This window comes from Rhincodon typus, chromosome 10 (assembly GCF_021869965.1).
Source record: "Rhincodon typus isolate 14 chromosome 10, sRhiTyp1.1, whole genome shotgun sequence".
Classification (NCBI taxonomy): Eukaryota; Metazoa; Chordata; class Chondrichthyes; order Orectolobiformes; family Rhincodontidae; genus Rhincodon; species Rhincodon typus.
The window spans coordinates 24,951,548-24,972,542 of NC_063341.1; the positions used below are offsets into that span (position 1 = coordinate 24,951,548).

The 20,995-nt window shown below is 39.4% G+C and overlaps 1 protein-coding gene across 1 annotated transcript in view; it reads left to right on the forward strand.

Moving 5' to 3' along the window:
• Window positions 1–20,995, forward strand: part of hmcn1 (hemicentin 1) — a 578,667-nt gene that overhangs the window by 124,985 nt on the left and 432,687 nt on the right. Inside the window, exon 6 of the mRNA XM_048602072.1 lies at window positions 3,258–3,364. Within this exon, the coding sequence (XP_048458029.1) occupies window positions 3,258–3,364 (107 nt within the window). The remainder of the gene's footprint in view (window positions 1–3,257; window positions 3,365–20,995) is intronic.

Sequence of the window (20,995 nt, forward strand, 5' to 3'; positions counted from 1 at the left end):
GACAGGGAATGGGGCATAGAGTAGATGTAAAGTGGGGAGAAAGGTTCAGTCAGATATAGAAAGAATACTAGGACAGTCCAGCAGACAGAGAAGACATGGGCGTGATAAGGCACATAGGAGGACCAGAAAGCTAAGTTGTATCTGATTTAATGCAAGCAGAAGGATGATCTTAGAGCATTGATCAGCAGGTAGGAATGAGATATTGTTGCAATCACCGAGCTATGGTTGAAGGGAGGATGGGATTGGCAGTTGAACATTCCAGGGTATAGAAATTTCAGGTGTGATAGCTTGGAGTGTTGCATGATTGTTAAAGGATAACATCGCTGCAGTAATATAGGAGGATGTCTTAGACTCTTCAAATGAGGCCATCTGGACGAAGCTCTGCTGGGATTATACTACAGGCCTCCCAATGGTCAGAGGGAGATAGAAGAACAGATATAAAGGGAAATCAGAGAGAGCTTTGAGAGGAATAGTTATAATAGTAGGGTATTTCACCTTTGCTAACGTTAACTGGGATCACCTCAGTGTGAAAGGGTTAAACGTGGAAACATGGGCATTGCTGGCTGGCCAGCCTTTAATGCCTATCCCTAATTCCCCTTGAAAAGGTAGTGGTGAGCTATTGCCTTTGAACTGCTACAGTCCATGTGTTGTAGGTTGACCCACAATGCCCTTAAGGAGGGAATTCCAGGATTTTGACTCAGCGGCAGTGAAGGAACAGCAATATATTTTCGAATCAGGATAGTGAGTGGCTTGGAGGGAAACTTGCAGGTAATATATCTGCTGCCCTTGGCCTTCTGGATAGAAGTGATCGTAGTTTGGATGAACCTGTCTGAAGATCTTCAGTGAATTTCTGCAGTGCATCTTGTAGATAGTATACACTGCTACTATATTGCCAGTAATGGAGGGAGTGTATGCTTATAGAAGTAGTGCCAATCTAACAGGCTGCTTTGTCCTGGATGTTGTCAAGCATTTTGAGTGTTATTAGAGCTGCACCCATACATACTCCTGACTTGTGCCTTCGTATATAATGGACAGGCTTTTAGAATCAGGGGTGAGGTACTCGCAGCAGTAACCTAGTCTCTTACCTGTTCTTGTAGTCACTGGTTTATGTGGCATTTCCAGTTTCTGGTTTCTGAGTTTCTGGTCAACAGTAACTCCCACGAAGTTGATAATGGGGGATTTGGAGATAGTAACACAATTGAATGTCAAGGGGAGGTAATTAGATTGTCAGTCATTGGGATGGTCATTACCTGGGTGTTACGTATACAGCATTAAAAACAGGACAGGTCCTTCAGGAGTATGGGAAGTGAAGGAGGGTGCCCAAAAAAGAAATTGGGAGGACAAAGAGGGTTCATGAAATATCTTTAGCAGATAAGATTAAGGATAACCCAAACACAATTTATAAATATATTAAGAGCAAGAAGATTACAAGGGAAACAATGATGTCTATGATGAGGTCTATTAGACATCATAGGGGCAATCTGTGCGTGCAACCAGACTACGTGGGTGATGTCTTAAATGAATACTTCTCATTTGTATTCACAAAAGGACAAAAACATTGTAGTTGGAGATTTCAGTTGGGATGGTGAAATTCTAGAGCACGTTAAAATTAATGAGTAAGTCGTATTAGATGTTTTAGTGGGCTTAAAGGTGCATAAATCGCCAGGGCCTCATGAGATGTAACACAACCTGCTATGGGAGCCAAGGGATGTGATTGCTGGGGCCCTGGCAGAAATATTTAATACTTCATTGGCCACAGATGAAGCACTGGATGACTGGAGGTTAGTTCATAGTTTAAGGAAGGCAGCAGGGATAGGCCAGGTAATTATAGATTAGATATTCAGTGGAAAGGAAATTATTGGAAAATTGAGGGGGAGGATTAATCAACATTTGGAAAGGCAAGATTGATCAGAGTAGTCAGCATAGCTTTGTTGGAGGGAGATCCTGTCTGACTAATTTAATTGAGTTGTTTGAATAGGTGACTAAATATATTGATGAGAGTAGTGCACTTAATGTAGTTTATATGGACTTCAGTAAGGTCTTTGATAAGGTTCTACATAAAAGATTGGCCCATAGGACCCAAGGCAAGTTAGCCAATTTTTGCTAAGGTGAGGGATCTGATTGATGTAGAATAAGTCATAAGAATCTTTTCTCCATGGCAGACATGTCTAGGACCAGAAGGCATAAGTTTAAGGTGAGAAGTAAATAGTTCAGAGGGGATCTGAGAGAAAAAAAATCACCCAGAGGATGGTAGAAAAATGGAACATTCTGCCTGAGAGGGTAGTGGAAGCAGATACCGTTGCAACATCTAAGAAGCATCTGGATGAGCATTTAATGTGCCAGGGCATCGTAGGCTGTGAACCAAATGCAAGTAAAAGGGATTAGTATAGTTTGGTGTTTGTTAGTCGCATCAACATGGTCGGTGAAGGGCCTGTTTTTAAGCTGTGACTCTAACCTGAACTATTTGGTGAGGAGCCTCTGGTATTTCATTTAAGTACATTTGTGTTTGCCCCCACGGTGTCAGCTATCACTTCCATTGGACAAAGTCAGATGGACTCCGGTCCAACACTGCCATCTCTACATTATGACTTAAGATGGATTCAGTGGGAGACTCGCAGCAATCATGAAGATCGTGCCTGAGTTAAAATGCTGGGTTTTACTGTCTTGCAAATGATGTGTGAGGGTTAAAAATCTCACGGGCCTTGGTTGTGTTATAGGAACTGGACAGCTTTACTTCCCTTAGTGTCTTTCAGGATTTTTTGTAAGTTGTTGTAATGCTCCTCTATTTTTAGTAGATAAAATTTGCTAAAGGGAGTAGGTTTTAATATTGAGCACGGAATCTGTGGGACCAGTCTAAGCTTTGTGATGGACTCTATCAAAAGAAGTAGCAAGATAAAATCCCAGCCTACAAATTCAAGGAATGATAATGATAATTGGTCTGGGGTTTTGTTTGAATTTTGAGACCCAGAATAATGTGAACTTGGCTTAGCTGAGTGGCAGCTGCCCATGTTAGACTCATTAGGCCTGATTGTAACCCTGTAGATTGGTTTTGGTTGAGTAAAAATCTCGAGAATTTTTCCAGATTAGGAGTAAATTATGAATATTTAAAAGCAAACTATTATTCACTTTATTTTTGTTGACATCTCAGCATTATCTTCAAACTTTTTAATATAATTTTATTCATGATGTTAATTCAGTTTAACAGCAATGGTACATTATCAATGATTGAACATTTTTTCTTTCCTCTTGACTTGTAGGAAAGTTGATAAAGAAAGGATCTGGTCTTAATGAGCTCTTACACATTACAAACTCTGCCAGAGTGGTTAATGTAAAGGATCCAGAACCAGGACTGTGGACGATTAAGGTAAAATTTCATGTAAATAATATGTACAAATTTCTCTGAAGGTGCACAATTCTATAAGTTTATACAAATCTCCCATTCTAACTTCGGTTAGACACCGGTGAAATCTCCAAATAAGTAAGAGAGCACAAATATATTCCGGTTCTCCGTTGCTTCTAAGAATTTCCGTGTGGCATCATAATGGATGAAAGTTCCAATAGCACCTTACAAAGTCAGCTTTGGGCACACCCTAAGCTAGGAATTTCTATATCCGACACTGGATGAGGACCCAACATATAAGAGGTGGAAAGTATGTCTCTTTTCTCTCTTAAGATTAAGTATGGGGTACAGCCCTCCCATTTCCAAGATTATCCTCTCTTTGTCGCCTCGTATTGGAGGGTACCAGCAGCTGCATCCTATTGCAATAGTTGTGCCGTCTGATGTGACATAATTTTACTCTTAAAGTAATATATGGAACTTGCAATTTAAAGGTGAAACATCATCAAGGTTAATTTTAAGTACCAAACATAATGTAATTTTAAAAAAGTTTAAATTAATGGGAGAATTCAATGTTGATTACTGGTGACTCAACTATTTATATACCAGAGTGGGCTACATCAATTTTTCCAATATATTGTTTAAATAAATGTCCCTTTGCGCAGGGTCAATGTCTTTTATAAATATTTAAAATTATGTGTTTCCTCTTCTGTAGCATAGTACTTTGCCTGGTGATCAGGTGTGGGAACAGCATCGTGCAACTTACCATTGACCAGAAACTGAACCAGATTAGCAATATGAATATTCTGGCAACAAGAGCAGGTCAAGGGCTTTGGAATCCCGCAATAGTTAACTCACCAGCTGACTCCTCAAAGCTTGTCCATCTACAAGGCACAGTCAGGAGTATGTTGGAATACTCCCACTTGTTTGGATGAGTACTGTTCCAAACACACTTCACATTCACGATAAAGCATCCTGCTTGATTTGGCACCACATCCAAAAACATACCAGCAATTTGTACTATGTATAAGAGTCAGTGTAGAAATTCATCAAGGCACCTTAGTCACCACCTTCCAAATCACAACCACTAAAGTCGAGAGGGACAAGAGCAGCAGATATGTGGGAGTGCCACTACCTCCCGGTTCCCTTCCAAGCTCCTCATATCCTGACCTGTAGATCTATTGCCATTCTGTCTATGTTGCTGAGTTAAAATCATGGAATTCCCTCCTTTAACAGCAGTGTGGAAGTACCTACACTAAATAGCTTGCAGAAGGTCAATGAGGCAGCTTACCACCACCTTTTCAAGGGCAATCAGAGATAGTCAATAATTGCTGGCCCAGGCAACAAAGCCCCACGTCCCCGAATCAATTTAAAAAAATATGTTCCGGGGCCGATTTTCTTGTTGATGTACCTGGTTCATCATCAGTTTAACTCCTGTTGGTGAGATGGAAGACTTTCTCTGCCAGCTTTCTCTCACCAAGGTGACATGGCATCTCCAATGTGCCGTTGCAGCCCTATAATGTAGAATTCCATTTGCCATGACACTCCACGATCCAAGGAATTCCATGCACAGCAATGGTGCTAAACATCAGAAATTTCATGTACCATAGCACTGTTGAGCTGTGGAACTGCTGTATGGTATATTAATGTTGGATCCTTGTTGCAATGTTTAGTCCAAGAAACACTGTTTAATAGCAACACTGGGCGCTAAGAATGTCAGAGATTAATGACATACGTTGTTACTATGCCAGACAGAAAGCAGCCAAGGAATTAAAATCTACCCATGAAGTCACATCTGTCCCAATCTATGAGCAACTCTGCATGAGCAATATGGTGCATGAAAAATACTTTAAGTTTGCATTTGTGCACATTGTTAGAATGTGCTGCCAATCTAGAATGGTTGCCAGTTATGAGGCTGGGCCATTAGGCACTTGGATGAACACACGATATTATTGTATAAGGAAAAGGTTCTACAATATACATGGACTATTATTTTTGAAAAAAAGTGTTACTCGTCTAAAAATTTATTGACATGTCTCCTTTATTTTGATTTGTTAGTATGCAGATAATACTGGTTACAAAATCATTCAATAGAAAGTTGTTACTTGAGTCTTTGCTGCAATGAAAAATAGAACACATTATTTCTTGGAGCAAAGTAACACACAGTGTGGTGCTGTTTAATTATTTAAACCAAATGTTAAACTCTTCTTGTATTATTCTGGAGTCTTTGGCTCCTAATACATAAGTGTTGCACAGACGGTGAAAGACGAAGCTAAGGCTGCTTGTTAGGAACAGCCATGTTTGGCTCTATGATTCCAATATCAAACTTTGTCAGTTTGGCCAATTTGCTTTGGTTTTGCTACCTACGTGAGCAGGAACTGTGTGCTAGGAAGTGCTGGAATTGTCATGCAATTTTATTTATAAAAGACAACCTTTCTTTGTAAAAGAAGAGACTTCATTTTGAGAATCCTGCAGATACTATTCCTTAACTTATTGCTGACCTATCTGGATTTTCATAACTGGGTTACCCTGTGGAAGTTGGCTTTCGAAGCTTAATGCTTTTATTCCTATTTTATAGCCTTGTAGTGATCTACTCAAGATCTGCCCAGTCCCCACACATCTCGGTCCTTTGCTTTCTTCTTTACTCGCGTATAACATCCTTCTATTTTCAACTTTATTGAACAATGCACTATAAATAGGGAAAGGAATACAAAAGATTCTTAAGAAATATAGTATCTGTAAGCAGCTGTTACCCCTTGAGGTTCTAGCTCTTTCACCAGCACCATTGAAAATTTACTGGTTCTATTGATAGCCATGGCTGGGAACTGTGAGCATTGGAGCTTTATCTGTGCCTGAGACAACATTTCTTACATATTCATGTTCTTATCTTAAAAACCCTTAAAACATTTCTATCATATCTGCCCCCACCACCACCCTTGGCAGCACATTCCAGACACCTACCTCGCTCTCTGTTTTTAAAAAAAACTTGTCCCTAGCACCTCTTTTGAACTTCCCCCCTCTCGCCTTAAATACATGCCCCTAGTATTTGACACTCTGACTCTGGGGGAAGAAAGTTCTGACTGTCAACCCTATCTATGCATTTTTAATTTTATAGACTTCTATCAAGTCTCCTCCAGCCTCTGCCACTCCAGAGAAAACAACCCGAGTTTTTCTAGCCTCTCCTTTATAGCTCATCCCCTCTAATTCAGGCAGCAACCTGCTAAACCCCTTCTGCACTCTCTCCAAAACGTGTACATCCTTCCTGTCATGTGGTGACCAGAATTGAACACAATTCTCTAAGGGTGACCTAACCAAAGTCTTATTAAGCTGCGACATGACATCCTGACACTTGTACTCAATTCCCCGATCCATAAAGGCAAGCATGCCATATGCTTTTTTTTTTACCACCCTATCTACTTGTGTGACCACTTTCAGGGAGCTATGGACTTGAACCCCAAGATCTCTTTCTGCATCAGTGCTGTTCAGAGTCCTGCCATTAATTGTACACTTTTCCTTAACTTTGCTCTCCCAAAGTGCAGCACCTCACAGTTGCCTGGATTAAACTCCATCTGCCATTTCTCCGCCCATATCTGCAACTGATCTATATCCTGCTGTATCCTTTGACAATCTTCCATGCAATCCACAATTCCACCAACCTTTGTGTTGTCTGCAAACTTATTAACCCACCTATCTACATTTTCATCCAAGTTATTTATATATATCAGAAACAGCAGATGTCCCAGTATAAATCCCTGCAGATTACCATTAGGCACGGACCTCCAGCCAGAGAAACACCCTTCCACCACTACCCTCTGCCTTCTATGGATAAGCCAATTCTGACAAGTGGCCAAGTCACTGTGGATCCCATGCATCTTAATCTTCTAGATGAGCTTACCATGAGGGACCTTATTAAAATCCATGTAAACAACATCCACTGCTCTGCCCACATTGAAGACAAGCTTAGGAACAGCAGATTACATGCTGTATTGTAATGGTACAGATTTAAAACAGCTTTGCAGTAATGAGATTAATCAGAACATTGAGGGAAAAAAATGGATAAAGAGATAATACTTCCTAGCAGATTCAAGCTCAGAGAAGGGTTATATAGACCAGAAGATTACAAGGTGCAAAAAACTCAAAAAAAGATCAGACATCCATGACTAACAAAGGAAGTTCAGCATTATAAGAGATTAAAAGGCCAGTTGCCAGAAATATCAGTAATTCTGAGGACTGGGAGGTTTATAGAATCCTACAAAGGAGGACTGAGAACCTGGTAAGGAATGCATGAATAGAGCATGAATGCAATCTAGCAAAGATCATGAAAAACCATAGTTTCTATAGGTATGTAAAAAAGAAACAATTGGCTATAATAGATATGGGTCCATTACAGGTAAATTCAGCAGAACCTAAAATGGGAGAGAAACTAAATGATTGCTTTGTGTCTGTTTTCACTGAGGAAGAGACCAGAAATCTTCCAGAACTAGAGATCCAAGTGGCCAGGGAGAATGAATTGAAGGAAATTAGCATTAGTAAGAAAATTATGTTGTAGAAATTAACTGAAAGTTCATAAATCCCCAAGATCTGCTGGTTTTCATCACAGAATGTTGAAGAAGGTAGCCATAGAGATAGTTGATACAATGGTGATGAGCTTCCAAATGGGGATGGGGTGGGTAAAAGGTGTTGAAGTTTTCAATCAGTCATGATTGTATTGAATGTCAGAGCAGGCTCAATGGGCTGAATGTCTTACTCATGTTCCTGTCTTCCTTCTTGGATTTTAAAATACAGCATTTCCTCAAAACCAAACACCAAGTGTAGAAGTCTCAGCAAATGAGTTGCGGAAAAGGAAGGTTAGATGCAAACAGTACTTAAAATGGAATGATGCTCTCCTTTAGAGAAGACAACCAAGGCATTTGGCTGGGGAATTACTGATCACAAAAACATGGGATTTTTGTACGCTATTCAATATACCATTGAATTTAAGCTTGATACAAGCACCTATCAGACCTGGTACCATGGGTGAAGAAGCAATAGTCACAGAATACAGAGATGAGACTAGATGGCAAAGACAGAATGACTGTCAAGCACAGGCATGTTACACGTTGCACAATAACATGCGGTGTGTAAAAGAGTTAAAATGTTTTGTAGCCTGCAATCAGCATTCCTTAATTTTGAGCCAGATTGTATGTTTGGATCCTAACTTTCTTAAGAAGTCTGAAGGCATCCCAAAGGGCAGTTGATCCTGTGACAAACATTTGCTGAAACACTGGTTAAGAAACAAACTGTGGTTTACCAACCAGTGGAAGATCTCATTGGGTTTCCTTGACTCATGGCGGAACCCAAGAAGAGAGAATTGGTTGAGGTTACCTAAGATCCATAAAAGTAATGTTTTATATGGCCAAGAAGAAACAGTGACCAGCAAACCAAAAGAGGCTCAACCAAATTTTACAAGACCATATTGAGTTGAAGGATCGCCAGGCCAAAACTCCAGTGAGTTGGCTATGAATTTGAGCGCCAACTACATTTCACAATCTACTAGTGTATGATGAAAGATTAGTTAATCCAACATTCCTTTGGTAAGGTGTATAGGAAGGTTATAATAGGGACAGATAGTCATTACCAAGTGTACAACAAGGGCTCAGCCAGTAGTGCGTGGCCAGAAATGTCAAAAGAGATTGAACATTTTGTGTCATTGTGAAGTCTGCAATTATGTAGGATTGTCAGATATGGAAAACACTTCTGTCATCATCAAAACCAGACCAAAAGTTACAAATTCACAAAAATTGCAATAATAAGGAAATTCAGAAAACAAGAAAAGAGCTGCAAAATTCACTTGATCCTATTCAGGAGTCTTTCACTGATCATCTTCAGACAACAGAACAGTCAATGCCAGTGACAGAATGTTGCTCACTCAATGCTCAATCTTTCAGTACCACAGTTGACCATCAGTCAAATTATCATGGAGGGCAGCCTGTCTAGCCTCAAGGGAGATGGGCTACATATGACTCGATTGGAACCAGACCATTGTCCACTGATCCCTGGCACAGTTAAGAACAAGCTTTCTGGTATAAGCATCCCTGATATGGCAAAAGAGAGACTGCTTCTTAAATTTGGAAGGTGCTTGCATGATCCAGAAATCCAGGATACTGCAAAGAGGAAAGAACTTAACTCAACAGAGCAGCTGGCTTCCAGGGGAGGAAGTTTAGGAGCTTAAGGTGGTTTCCAGATAAGGTAATGGACCAAAGAGAGCATCCACAAAGTACAATGAAATGAAAGGCAATGAAAGGATTCACAGATCAAAATCCGTGTCAATAGTCCACAAGCAAGAGATCAAACATTCTTCCAAATCTAAAGAGTACGTTTTGAGAAAAGTGTGAAATTTTCAGACCTTCCCACTCTGCATTTGTGACGTTAGAGACATGGTTGAGACTGAACAGTGATAAATGTCATTATTATATACCTGATTTGTACAATGATTGAGTCTAAGAAAAGGGATTGTAGGGGCTGGTTGGTGGGGTACGTTGCGGAAAAGGGAGATGTACAAGGTAATGACTCAGAAGAGGGTTAATATTCATAAAATATTCAGTCCGTGCATTCTACAGATGTTGCGTATTCTGGGAGTAGAGACAAGGTGTTCTACTCTAGCTTTTGGGGGGAATCAGATGTATCTGTACCAGTTCCCTGAGTTCCTATTAATTATGCCTGTCCAAATGTCACTGCACTTATTATCAATTTTCTTTTATCAATTTATGATCAATAATTTACACTTCCAAAATTATGAAATAGTCGAAGGATGAAAAGGGGACAGGAGATGAGGGGGAATTACTTCTCTGAGGGTAGTGAATCTGTGGAATTATTTATTGAAGAGAGCTATAGAGGTTGTACATTAAGCATATTCAAGGTTGAGATAGACAGACAGGTTTTTAATCAGTAAGAGAATTAAGGGTTATGGGGGGGAAAGACAGAAAAGCAATGTTCAGCATTGAAAGATCAGCCATTATTTCATTGAGTGGTGCAGACTTGATGGGCTGAATGGCCTACTTCTGTTCCTACGATTCATCACAGTCCTATCATGCAAAAAAACGTGTGTTATGTAATAATAGTGCCTCTTCTGTAGAAACTCTATGATGGTTTATTTTCTCCCACTAAGCATTAGATGTGATCAAGATAAAGCAAAGACAAAAGACAATTAACGGCAGTGATTTATCTTAAACAACCCTCGCCCGATAGCACATACTAGAAGTGATGGCAAATACCACAAAGTGCTAGCAGTGGTCATCTGAGAAAATGCGGCCATATTCCATTGACTTGAAAATATTGTCAAGATTGTTACTTTCAAGCCAAGTAGAAGCAACAGGGAGATTAGGAAACAATTCTTCAAAAAACAGTTTGGTCTATTCTTCTGTGATCTTTGGCGGAAAGAAGATGAAGTGCAGAAAAACATTGGTTATCACTGCACTACACTGCTTTGTGCTGGTCATAGGCAAATTTCACTCCTATATGTGAAACAATTCCAAATACAAGAAATTCTGGTTTCTTCGGGTTGCAATGCTTCGTAATCAGTTGCCAACACTGAGTAGATGCAAGTATATGGATTGTGTGCTCATTGACACATGATGTTAGTTGTATAAAAATGGTGCTTTCGTCTTCTGAAGGTTCTTGCCTCCACCAAGTTTAACAATTTCCTTTTAAATGCCATGTTTACAAACAATAGCGACACACTTTGTAACTAAGATGCGTGGGAATGAGCAATATTTAATACGGTTTCTCTGGGAGCATTTTAACATAACTTGACACAGTTATAAATTAAATACAATCTGCTTTTTAAATCGAGATTGACTGACTTTTCTCATTCAGGATTAAGGGCAGAATTTTATCAGCCTCTGCACGATGTGGGCAATAGTGAGTTTGTAAAATATGGCAAGATTAGAAAAATGTGATTCCTATTAGCAAGGAAAAAAATGTCCAGTTTTTCTAGTAAAAGTTTCAATAGCGTGATGAGAATCTCACTGATGAGTCATGAGAGACCTATTTGCATGCATTAACAACTCATCATTACCAAATCTCATCTCATTTATATTCAGTTTGCTATTTTACCGGTCAATTGAGAGAGACTAGACAGTGACAATTCCTGACATGCAAGTCTGAGTCGGCACCTGGCGGCTGTAGCTCACTGCTTGCTTTTATGGATCTCCGTCTTCACCAATATCACGCAACATCTCAGAGCTCCATAAGCAGGGACTGCCTGAATCCTTTGTCCCCAGCAGTTTGGATTGAAACTACATCAGTCTGACCACGTCATCATGGCCCACCCCTGATTACTTTACGGTGGTTCACCACTTTGATACTGCATTTTGAAGCACACTGATGTCTTTCATTGCAATACTGCTGCCAAGCCACTTTGCATGCAGAGCCAGGCACCCATCTCATGCATTGGAACAGGATACATCTCGAGGCTGTTAGTTTGCCCTCTTAGCACTCACTGACTTTGTGCACACTCAAGTTCTCACAGCATCTCTGCATTGCCTTGCTGTTTCATGTATTGCGGCCACGTTCAGAACTATGAGGCTCAGAATACCTCTATTTTGCCTTGCCTTTTAGCACAGACAAATAGCTGATTATCTTGCCATGGTTGCCATCAGTGATCATCAAGGAGGCGGACATGTTGTTGTATTGCACTACGCTATATCGATGTTGCATCAACGGAGTGTGCTGCAGCTTATGCAGCAAATGAGCTTCAACCAAATGGCCGTGTCTGAAAGTCTAAGGTGGAGGCGTCTCATGGCAGTCAGTCAAAAGAATTGTCTGATTTCAGCCCAGGAGCTTGGAGGCAGTCAGTTGGACACTTGAGGTATTCAGGATCTCCGGTTTCATACTTTTCATTCAGGGAATGTGCTACGGTCAGTCATGCAGGTCCACTGGAACCAGTCCAGGAATTAACAGTAAGTCATTCAGAAAGCCATACAAAGAGCAGTCAAGATTTTAGTCACTCATCATTTGGGGCTGCTGTTTTAAGTTGGTTAAGGGGTGAGTTACAGTCAGCCTTGGAGATTTGGTCACTAAATGTCAAGGCAGGTTATCAGGAGCCACTGCTGTGATGGGCACATTTGAGAATTTTCGGGATTGGAGGTAACATGTATGGGGCTGCAAGGGGGCATTCAATGTAGAAGTGTGGGAGATGATAGTCTATTGGAGGATATGGGTTACTGCAGGAAGTTGGGACATGGACAATCACTGCATTGGCTTCAGTAGGGTGGGGACAGTACATTATAAAAAGAGAATGTCGAGGGTAAGCTGATAAACGTGTTTAAAACTGAAGAGAACTAATAGGATAGACGTGGAGAAAATGGTTGTGTTTCTTCAAAAATTCAAAACTAGGGATCATTAATGTAAGGAAGTTACTAGTAAATCCAACAATGAATTTAGGAGGAATTTCTATATCCAGACAATGCTTTGAATATGGAATTTGCTAAGACATGAAGAAGTTGAGGCAAATAGCACAGATACATTTAAAGGTACGTAAGCTGGTTAGATGAGGGATAAAGAAATTAAAGGCTATGTTGTTGGGGTGAAATGAGGCTTATTTGAAGCATAAATACAAACGTGGGCCAATTCAACTGAAAGTAATATTTATATGGATTACTTGCATTTAGAGATGTTTGATAAAGAAATATTTTGTGTATATATTCTTACAAGTTCATTTTCCAAGTCGGTTGGTTGTGAAATAAATGGTGACTGTCAACCTTGATGGTAGGCTCATTGCTAAAAATAGCCAGCTTCTTTCTGTGACCATGCACCATAAAAAATACAAAAAGGACAAAACTTTAATAGTCATCCCAATTCTAGCCATTTAAAATCGCATGTGTAAACACTTTCCTTACATGACCTATAGGGACCCAGTTTGCTGTGACTATCTGTTAGTCTATCAAACACTGGTTTCAAAATATTAGAATTACATACTGAAGTTTCCTGATTTTGTTTTGAACCAAGTTTTAATTGATAATTATTGGAGCTGGTGCAATGCTGATTTGTTCCGTTAGAATCTGTGGCTTGCAGATGACTAACCAGCCATTGTACATCTGTGAACCATACTTAATGTTTTTGCAATGTTGTAATGGGCAGTTTGGCAGATTTGCAACTCCTACAGTTCATTTGTTTCATTCCATCTAATTGTTTGGACCATAGATGGTTATAGTGTAGAGGTAATCTCACAAAGCATGTGAAGCAGTGTTTGAAGCTTTTTTTTTACAGTAATGAGGACTTTTCTGTACAGCTTTGGAAAATGATTCCATGCTGGCTGACCTTATATTGTGGCCTGGCATGTGCTGTAGTATGTGTTAGATTGATTGATCTTCAGGTTTACAACACATTCCACCATTTCCCAACCATTGTTCGCCAGTCTATTTTGTGTTTCCAACAGCCGTAAATAAGGTAGCATGTCACCAAGCTTTGCTTTTAGGCTTATAAATTAACCAGCTTGATTTTTTTTTTAGAAGTCTCAAATAATTTTATTTCTCTTATAATTCCTGTAACTGACAAGACGTCTGTTGGCATCACTGATTGCTGTCTTAAGTAGATTTGGGCTTTAGAACTCTGAATGATAAATGTATCTGTAAAGGAATAAATGGAGATGAATGGCACACCTAAAGTATACCTAATTTTTGGCGAATCATTGGTTGGATTTTGATTTTGTACAATCTGGAAAGAAGTGTTGTGTAGCTAGCTATATTGTAAGTTAAATTATGTAGCTAAGAGACTGGGTTGATTATAAAATATCTCCTATTTCTGTTAAAATGTTTGAATTTACAACATTTTAAAATAACACATCTAGGTTAATAAAATTGATTGTAAGTTAACATTTCAAACGTGTTTTACTTTTTTTAAGGATTAAATCAAGTAATAACTGCAAATTCAGGAGGAAGGTCATTATAGGGGCCATCATAAAATCCCCAGTGGCTGACAAGTGAAGCAAGTGGGTACCTACTTGTTGTTTCCATTGTTGCTCTTTGACTGTATGATCTGAAAAGTTCTATATGGGATGAGAAAGAAGAGAAATTTCATGTCATCATTTTTAAAAGAAGTATCTAGGAAAGAATGATGATTTATAGAGAAACTTTAAGAGCAGTTTTTCTAACTTTATTGCTGCTGATAATCTTCAATAAATTGGTGCTGAATTTTACCAAAATTATCTAAAGCTCCAAAGCTGCATTTGCGCCTAGGAATAAACAGAGGCTGCTTGCTTTTCAAGTATAAAAAAAATTGCAGTCCGAGTGATCAATGCATCCAGCCCACATCTATTGTAAGTGGGTGTCAAGTCCTGTTTGCTTCACTACAGCCAAATCTGCACTGCTGTATCCTGCTGAAGGTGATATTCATCTAGTGCAATGTCCTCATCTTCCTTCTCAGAAGACTGCTAGCATTCTCCCAGCTTAAAGTTTTTGAGAAAACTTGTAGCTCCATTGTCAGAGTGTATGGAAACAGTCGGTCGTGTCTCTTGGTAGCTAGTTGGTGCTCATGTACCCAAGTTTTCTCTAGTTAAAACGAGCTATCATAGTATATGAGCACCAACTAGCTGCCAAGAGACTTGACCAACTATCACTCAGTTCCATACACCTGGACAAAGAAGGCCACCAATTTGACTGGGACAACATAACCATCCTGGGACAAGCTGACCAAAGACGCGCACGGGAATTCCTAGGGGCCTGGTCCTCAACCTGGAACTCCATCAACAAATATGTGGAAATAGACCCCATATACCAACCACTACAAAGCAGAACCAGAAATGGGACTGACCACCACATCAAACTGGACCATATAAATAACAAGCTGGACAGACCAACAATGCTTCATCGAAGGCACACTGATGAGGTTACCTGGCGTGGTGATGACACATCTGCAAACCAACCTAGCAGTTCAGTGAACAAATCAACAATCCCATTCACCCAGCTGTTCAGCATCTATCACTTCCCTTTGCTGATTTGGTTGAGTAGGGCACAGCAAGCAGGAATTATACTGCACATTCTGTCTGGACCATACTAGAAACCCACTCTCTGCTCGATCTGTCTATAGGAACCTTATGATCTGGAAGCCTTTCGTCTGTCTGGAATGGCCCTGGCAGAAAAATTAACTGCATTCTATCAATGCTTAGCCTTAGTAAAGAGGTTGCATTGCAGAGTTATCAGCCCTCGTCACTGAGTAGTGAAAAGCATCCAGCCCTTAGAATGAAGCCAGAGCATTAGAGTTCTCATGAATTTAGGCATCATTGTAGCTTCCATTCTGCCCATTGCAGATTTCTAAGATGTGTTCTGAGGAACAATCACTGGACATGAAATGTTAATTCTGATTTCTCTCCACGGATGCTGCCAGACCTGCTGAACTTTTCCAGCCAGCACTTTCTGTTTTTGTTTTTAAGATGTGGTCCTACAGATGATCTGTACATTGATGGAGTGCAACACTGTGCTGACTGAAGTCAGCCATGTTATGATATGGTGCTCTGAAGGCAATATGTGTACAGTCCGTAGTTCCCCGTTGCTGAGGGAAGCGAGCTATATTGGCAAAGCCCACTGTCTGAGCTGCAAAAGTTACCTTGTCATAAGGAAACAAGATGAAACAATGTGATCTGGCACTTATTGTATTGGTAACAGCCTTGATGCATTTGATTGAGGATTGAGAGATCTCGCCACGGTTTCCCCACTGAATCCTTGGAAGCAGCCACTTACATAAAGATTTAGTGATGCTCTAACCTTGATAGCGCTGAGATAGAATGGCCACTTGCCCCTTCAGTTCATAAGATCCACTGCAGAAACAACATCTGTAAAGGTTCTATTGCAATGTTCTAAGACATCTTCAGCCCATGACTTCTCATTCATCTGGAGGAAATGGTATTGAGTGTGGTTGACTCCGTTCCTTCTGTACCTCATCCGCATCCTAAGGGGACCTTCAGCTGCAGCTTCTTCATTTAGAGGCTGATCAGCCTTTGGAGGTTGCTGTTGGCCCTGGGTTTGCTGGCAAGTTTGTTTTCCCTCAATTTCTCTAAGCATTCATAGCTGCATGTGCATAGTTACAATTAACTCTGCTGTTAGAATGGACTTATGTAGGGAATATCAGAAACAGAACAGTTCCTTAATAATGTGAGCAGTATTCACACATTAGTTCCTAGTATATTTCTTATTTATTTCCTTGCCACCATAAAAGTTACTTTCCCCTGTCCAAATGAACAAAACTGAAGCATAATGCAACAAGTTGACAAAGCCTGCTAACAGCATACACTTTTCTCTCCTCATGCAAACTTCTAAAAATGCAAGTTATGCAATGGCATGATGATTGACGTGCATGTGGTGAGGGAATGCCATTGGCAGTGAGATCAACCATCAAAGATGGGCATGGTGAGGGAAAGCAGGCTGTCGGTAAGATCAACTGTTACAGGCTCTGCAATCAACCAGTCAGTCACAATTTGTACATTGGAAACAGGTTCTTAGTGAATTGGCATGGCTGTGCATATTCTTGCAGAGGAGCTGTTTGACAACAATTGAAGCTATGCAGATTGAAAAGGTCAAGATCAATAACCCTGAAGACTCAGTATCTAGGTGAAGCTCTTTATTGGAGTGAAGGTGAGAAGGTTCTCACTGCTCTAGACTGTGATAGTGACACTACTGCAATCCTTCAATTTATTCAACTGCTATGTGACCCCCTGGAAAACAGATTTCCAGAAGAGTAATTACTGAAGTGACATGCATTTGTTCAGACTGCAATCGCCAAGACAACTAATTATAAATTTGGTAAAGCCAGTCTGTGTGACTAATATGGAAATATTCCACCCATATATAATTATGAAGAAAATGTGGCCACAAATGTATGTGAACAATTAAAATCACAAATTTATAGTTGTGAAACAAGGCAAGATGGGTTCTATTCAGACATTCAGTGATTTGGTCGATTATACTCTGAAAGATGACTGGTTTTAAGACATATCCATACTTATAGACATTTGTGTAATATTTCGGGCATCAAGTGCTGACTGCTGGCATGGATTTAGCCAAATGACCTCAATTAAATTAGAGTCTTGAAATAGATCGCTTAGACAACTTGATGTGATTTAAGTTGTACCTTGCATCAGGACAAAATATCAACCTGGATGCAGTATGCAATTATTGAACAGCAAATAAAGATAGTTGCAAAAAGCTGCCAAAAAGATTATTAGTGTCATCTTTTGGTCGCATATTATACTTGGTCTCTGTATTGACACCACTAAAGGGATCCGGGCATCTGAAACAAGCAAATAACAATGTTTGTTTTACATAGAATGCCTGTAACTGTAAAATAATAGAAGTGTACACTTTTAATTGTTAGTAAACACTGCAAACAAATTGCTGTATGACTTCCACTCGATGGTTCCTCTGGTTTCAATATACCACTTGGACTAATCAAAGTTTGGCACAAGCACCTGCAACAATGGGATAATGAGGGGAATAATTCTTTTGACTCGGATCATCGCAGCACGCTACAAAGCACGTGCTTATTCTGCCAAGACACAGGCTGTTTGATTGCTTAGATGATGTTTTAGTAATTAGTGCTCACTGCACTAATCCTCCTTTTTCTTTGTTTTGTCTTGGGCTTATGTATTGGTTTGTGCTGGAAGATGCACTACTGTAGAATATCTCCAGATGAGAAAGTGTTCTTAGATTACAAGAAGATTTATTGCATGAAAGCAATAAGCAAAAAGATTTGATTGGGCATGATGACCAGGTCTTGTGAGAACTAGTACAGATATATCTGCTCCTTCTGAAGGCTAGAAGTTGAACTGTGTCTCCACTGTTTGATCGTGTGTGACATCAGGCGATTGGTGAGTCCAATGGAACATGAACATTTATCCCTTCAGAACCTTTATGCAACATTTAGCTGTTCATTCTATGCTTCGGGAGTCTGTTGTAACAAATGAATTATTTATCTTGAAAAATGTTTCTCAGGAATGAGCAAGAATTAGCTGAAAAATGCTTTATTTTTCTGATGCGTGTTTTTACTGTGAATTTGAGATGATAGAGGAATTTTGAATGTTTTGCTGGGTCTGATGGTTCTTATCAACTTTTAATCTCTGGTGTCTTCTTGGCATATCTAATAAGATATCTATAATTGGATGATCTAACCTGCATACAATCGCCTAACTTTGGTCAAATTATTTAAATGTATCAATTTATTGTAACCTCTTTTCTCATTATTAGACTCTGTTTCTGAGACCTAAGGTATGATCAGACTTTTTATGGCTTGATTGAGTTACATTTAAAGCAAATTATGTAAATAAATTCTGATCTCTGATGAAATGACTGCTGAGAGGTTGGTCTTACATTGGTTCAGCTTCTCCTGGTTCAACATTAATATTCCAATATGCGCAAGCTTACAAACATGCTTCTCTTAACAGCACGGTTATTGCAGTGTAAAGGCATTCAGTTAGCAGTTGCGTAGCATTTGTTTTCAATTTTAAGAAACAATGAAATACATTTTCCAAGAGTCCACTTCAAACTAAATTATTTGTTGTTTCCCAAGTTCATTCTTGTAGGTAGGGACAACTGAGCAGATACAGCTGCTAGAATGAAATCAAAGACAACCTTAGGATTTTCATGGGTCTGAGATCAGACAGAATCAGAACTGGAGCCAGTCAACTATCACTCAGTCCCCAATAAATGCAAAGCCAGTTTACCAAGATATGTTGTGCTTTACCACAATTTTAATACATAAGAATAATTTAGAAAGATTTTACCGCAGTCTATTCACCCATTCTTTTGGCAACAAGCCTTTGACAAGGCTCCACATGGGAGACTAATTAATAAAGTTAGATCTTGTGGGATTCGGGATGAGCTTACAAATTGTATTCAAAATTGGTGTAATGGCAGGAGACAGAGAACGATGGTGAAGGGTTATTTTTCCGACTGCAGGCCTACGACCAGCGGTGTTCCATAGGGATTGGCGCTGGGCTCACTTTTGTTTGACATTATATGAATTATTTAGTAGAGAATATAAAAGGCTTAGTGCCTCAGGAGGTGTTTATCACGCGACTTTATTGGTTAGACCATTGAGTATAGGAGTTGGAACGTCATATTGAGTTGTACAGGATGTTGATGAGGTCTCTTCTAGAGTACTGTGTCTAGTTCTGGTTGTCCTGTTATAGAAATGGTATTATTAATGTAAAGAGGTTTCAGAAGAGTTTTATGAGGATGTTTGTAGGAATGGAGGGTTTCAGTTGTAAGGTGGGGCTGGATTGTTTCTCACTGGAACGTCAGAAGTTAAGGTGACCTTACAGAGGTGTATAAACTTATGCAGGAGAAAGATAAGGTGAATGACAGATGTCTTTTCCCTACGGTGGGGGATTTCAAGACTTGGAGGCATATCTTTCAGGTAAGGAGAGAAAGATTTTGAAAAGACATGTGGAACACATTTGTTCACACAGTTGTTTTTGTGTGTACTGAGCTCCAGAGGAAGTTGTTGATGTGGGTACAGTTACAATGTTTAAAACACATTTGGATAAATCCATGAATAAAGAATGTTTGGACGGACATGGGCCAAGCGCAGGCAGGTGGGACCAGTTTCGCTTGGGACTGTGGTTTGCATGGACTGGTTGGACTGAAGGGTCTGTTTCCATGCTGCATGACTAATACTAGGACTATAAACTCAGTGTAATTAAATACACAGCCACAAATGTCACATCTAAAGGCCTCTAAAACATTTTGCTCTATTAAAAATTAAATTAGAATTTTGACTGTCATAATAGGACTCCAGAATGAATACATTCACAAGGTTCATGACTACTTAGGATTGACATCACATCTGCCTATAGAACCTATTGATTGCTGTGGAATGTGCAGCAGCAGTCATAAAATAACAATGTGCTGATCAAAAAGTTCTTGATCTTGTGATCTTTCACAGTGCAAATTGATTTGTAATGGTTGGAAATCTTTGGTCCAATATACGTGCTGACAGCAGCAATTATGTAAAACAATTAAATTGGATTTTTAAAGAACACAACCATTGTCTGTAAGATCACTTTTTAAACTAACTGTCATGTTTCGATTGAACAGATTCATGATGGTATTTGAATAGTCACCTACATTAGTAAACCAGGAAGAGAATAATGATACAAATAGGGTATGACAGCATATTTTGCATCATTTGCTTTACCAACATGATGCTTATATTGATGCATACCGGCTGTAAATTTTATACTGGAACATTTTAACTGTCCACGTGAAAGCAGCCTTCATAACAAACTACTCAGGCATTGTGATGTGGGGAAAAAAAATCATAATTTCCAATGTGTTTTATCTGTCATAAATTGTTATGCAGATTCAACCTGGTACAACTGAATGGCACATCACAGACAAAAATTCATACAAGAGATATTTAAAGATGATGGAAATGACAGTTGCGACTTGGAGGAAGCCCAGGTATTGGGAGGAAGAGAGGAAATTGGTGTAAAAACACAATGAACTTGCAACAAATTATCTGCCAACTGTTGCAGGCATGGGGTGAAAAATACATTTAGATAGGATGCTTATGCTATTACAACCACTTAGCAATTTATGTGGGATTCAAAATTTTTGAATGTTGCTGTTTTGTAGCATTTTCTGAAGCTGTCCTGATTCTTTAGGGTGTTGAGTTAAATTGAAAATT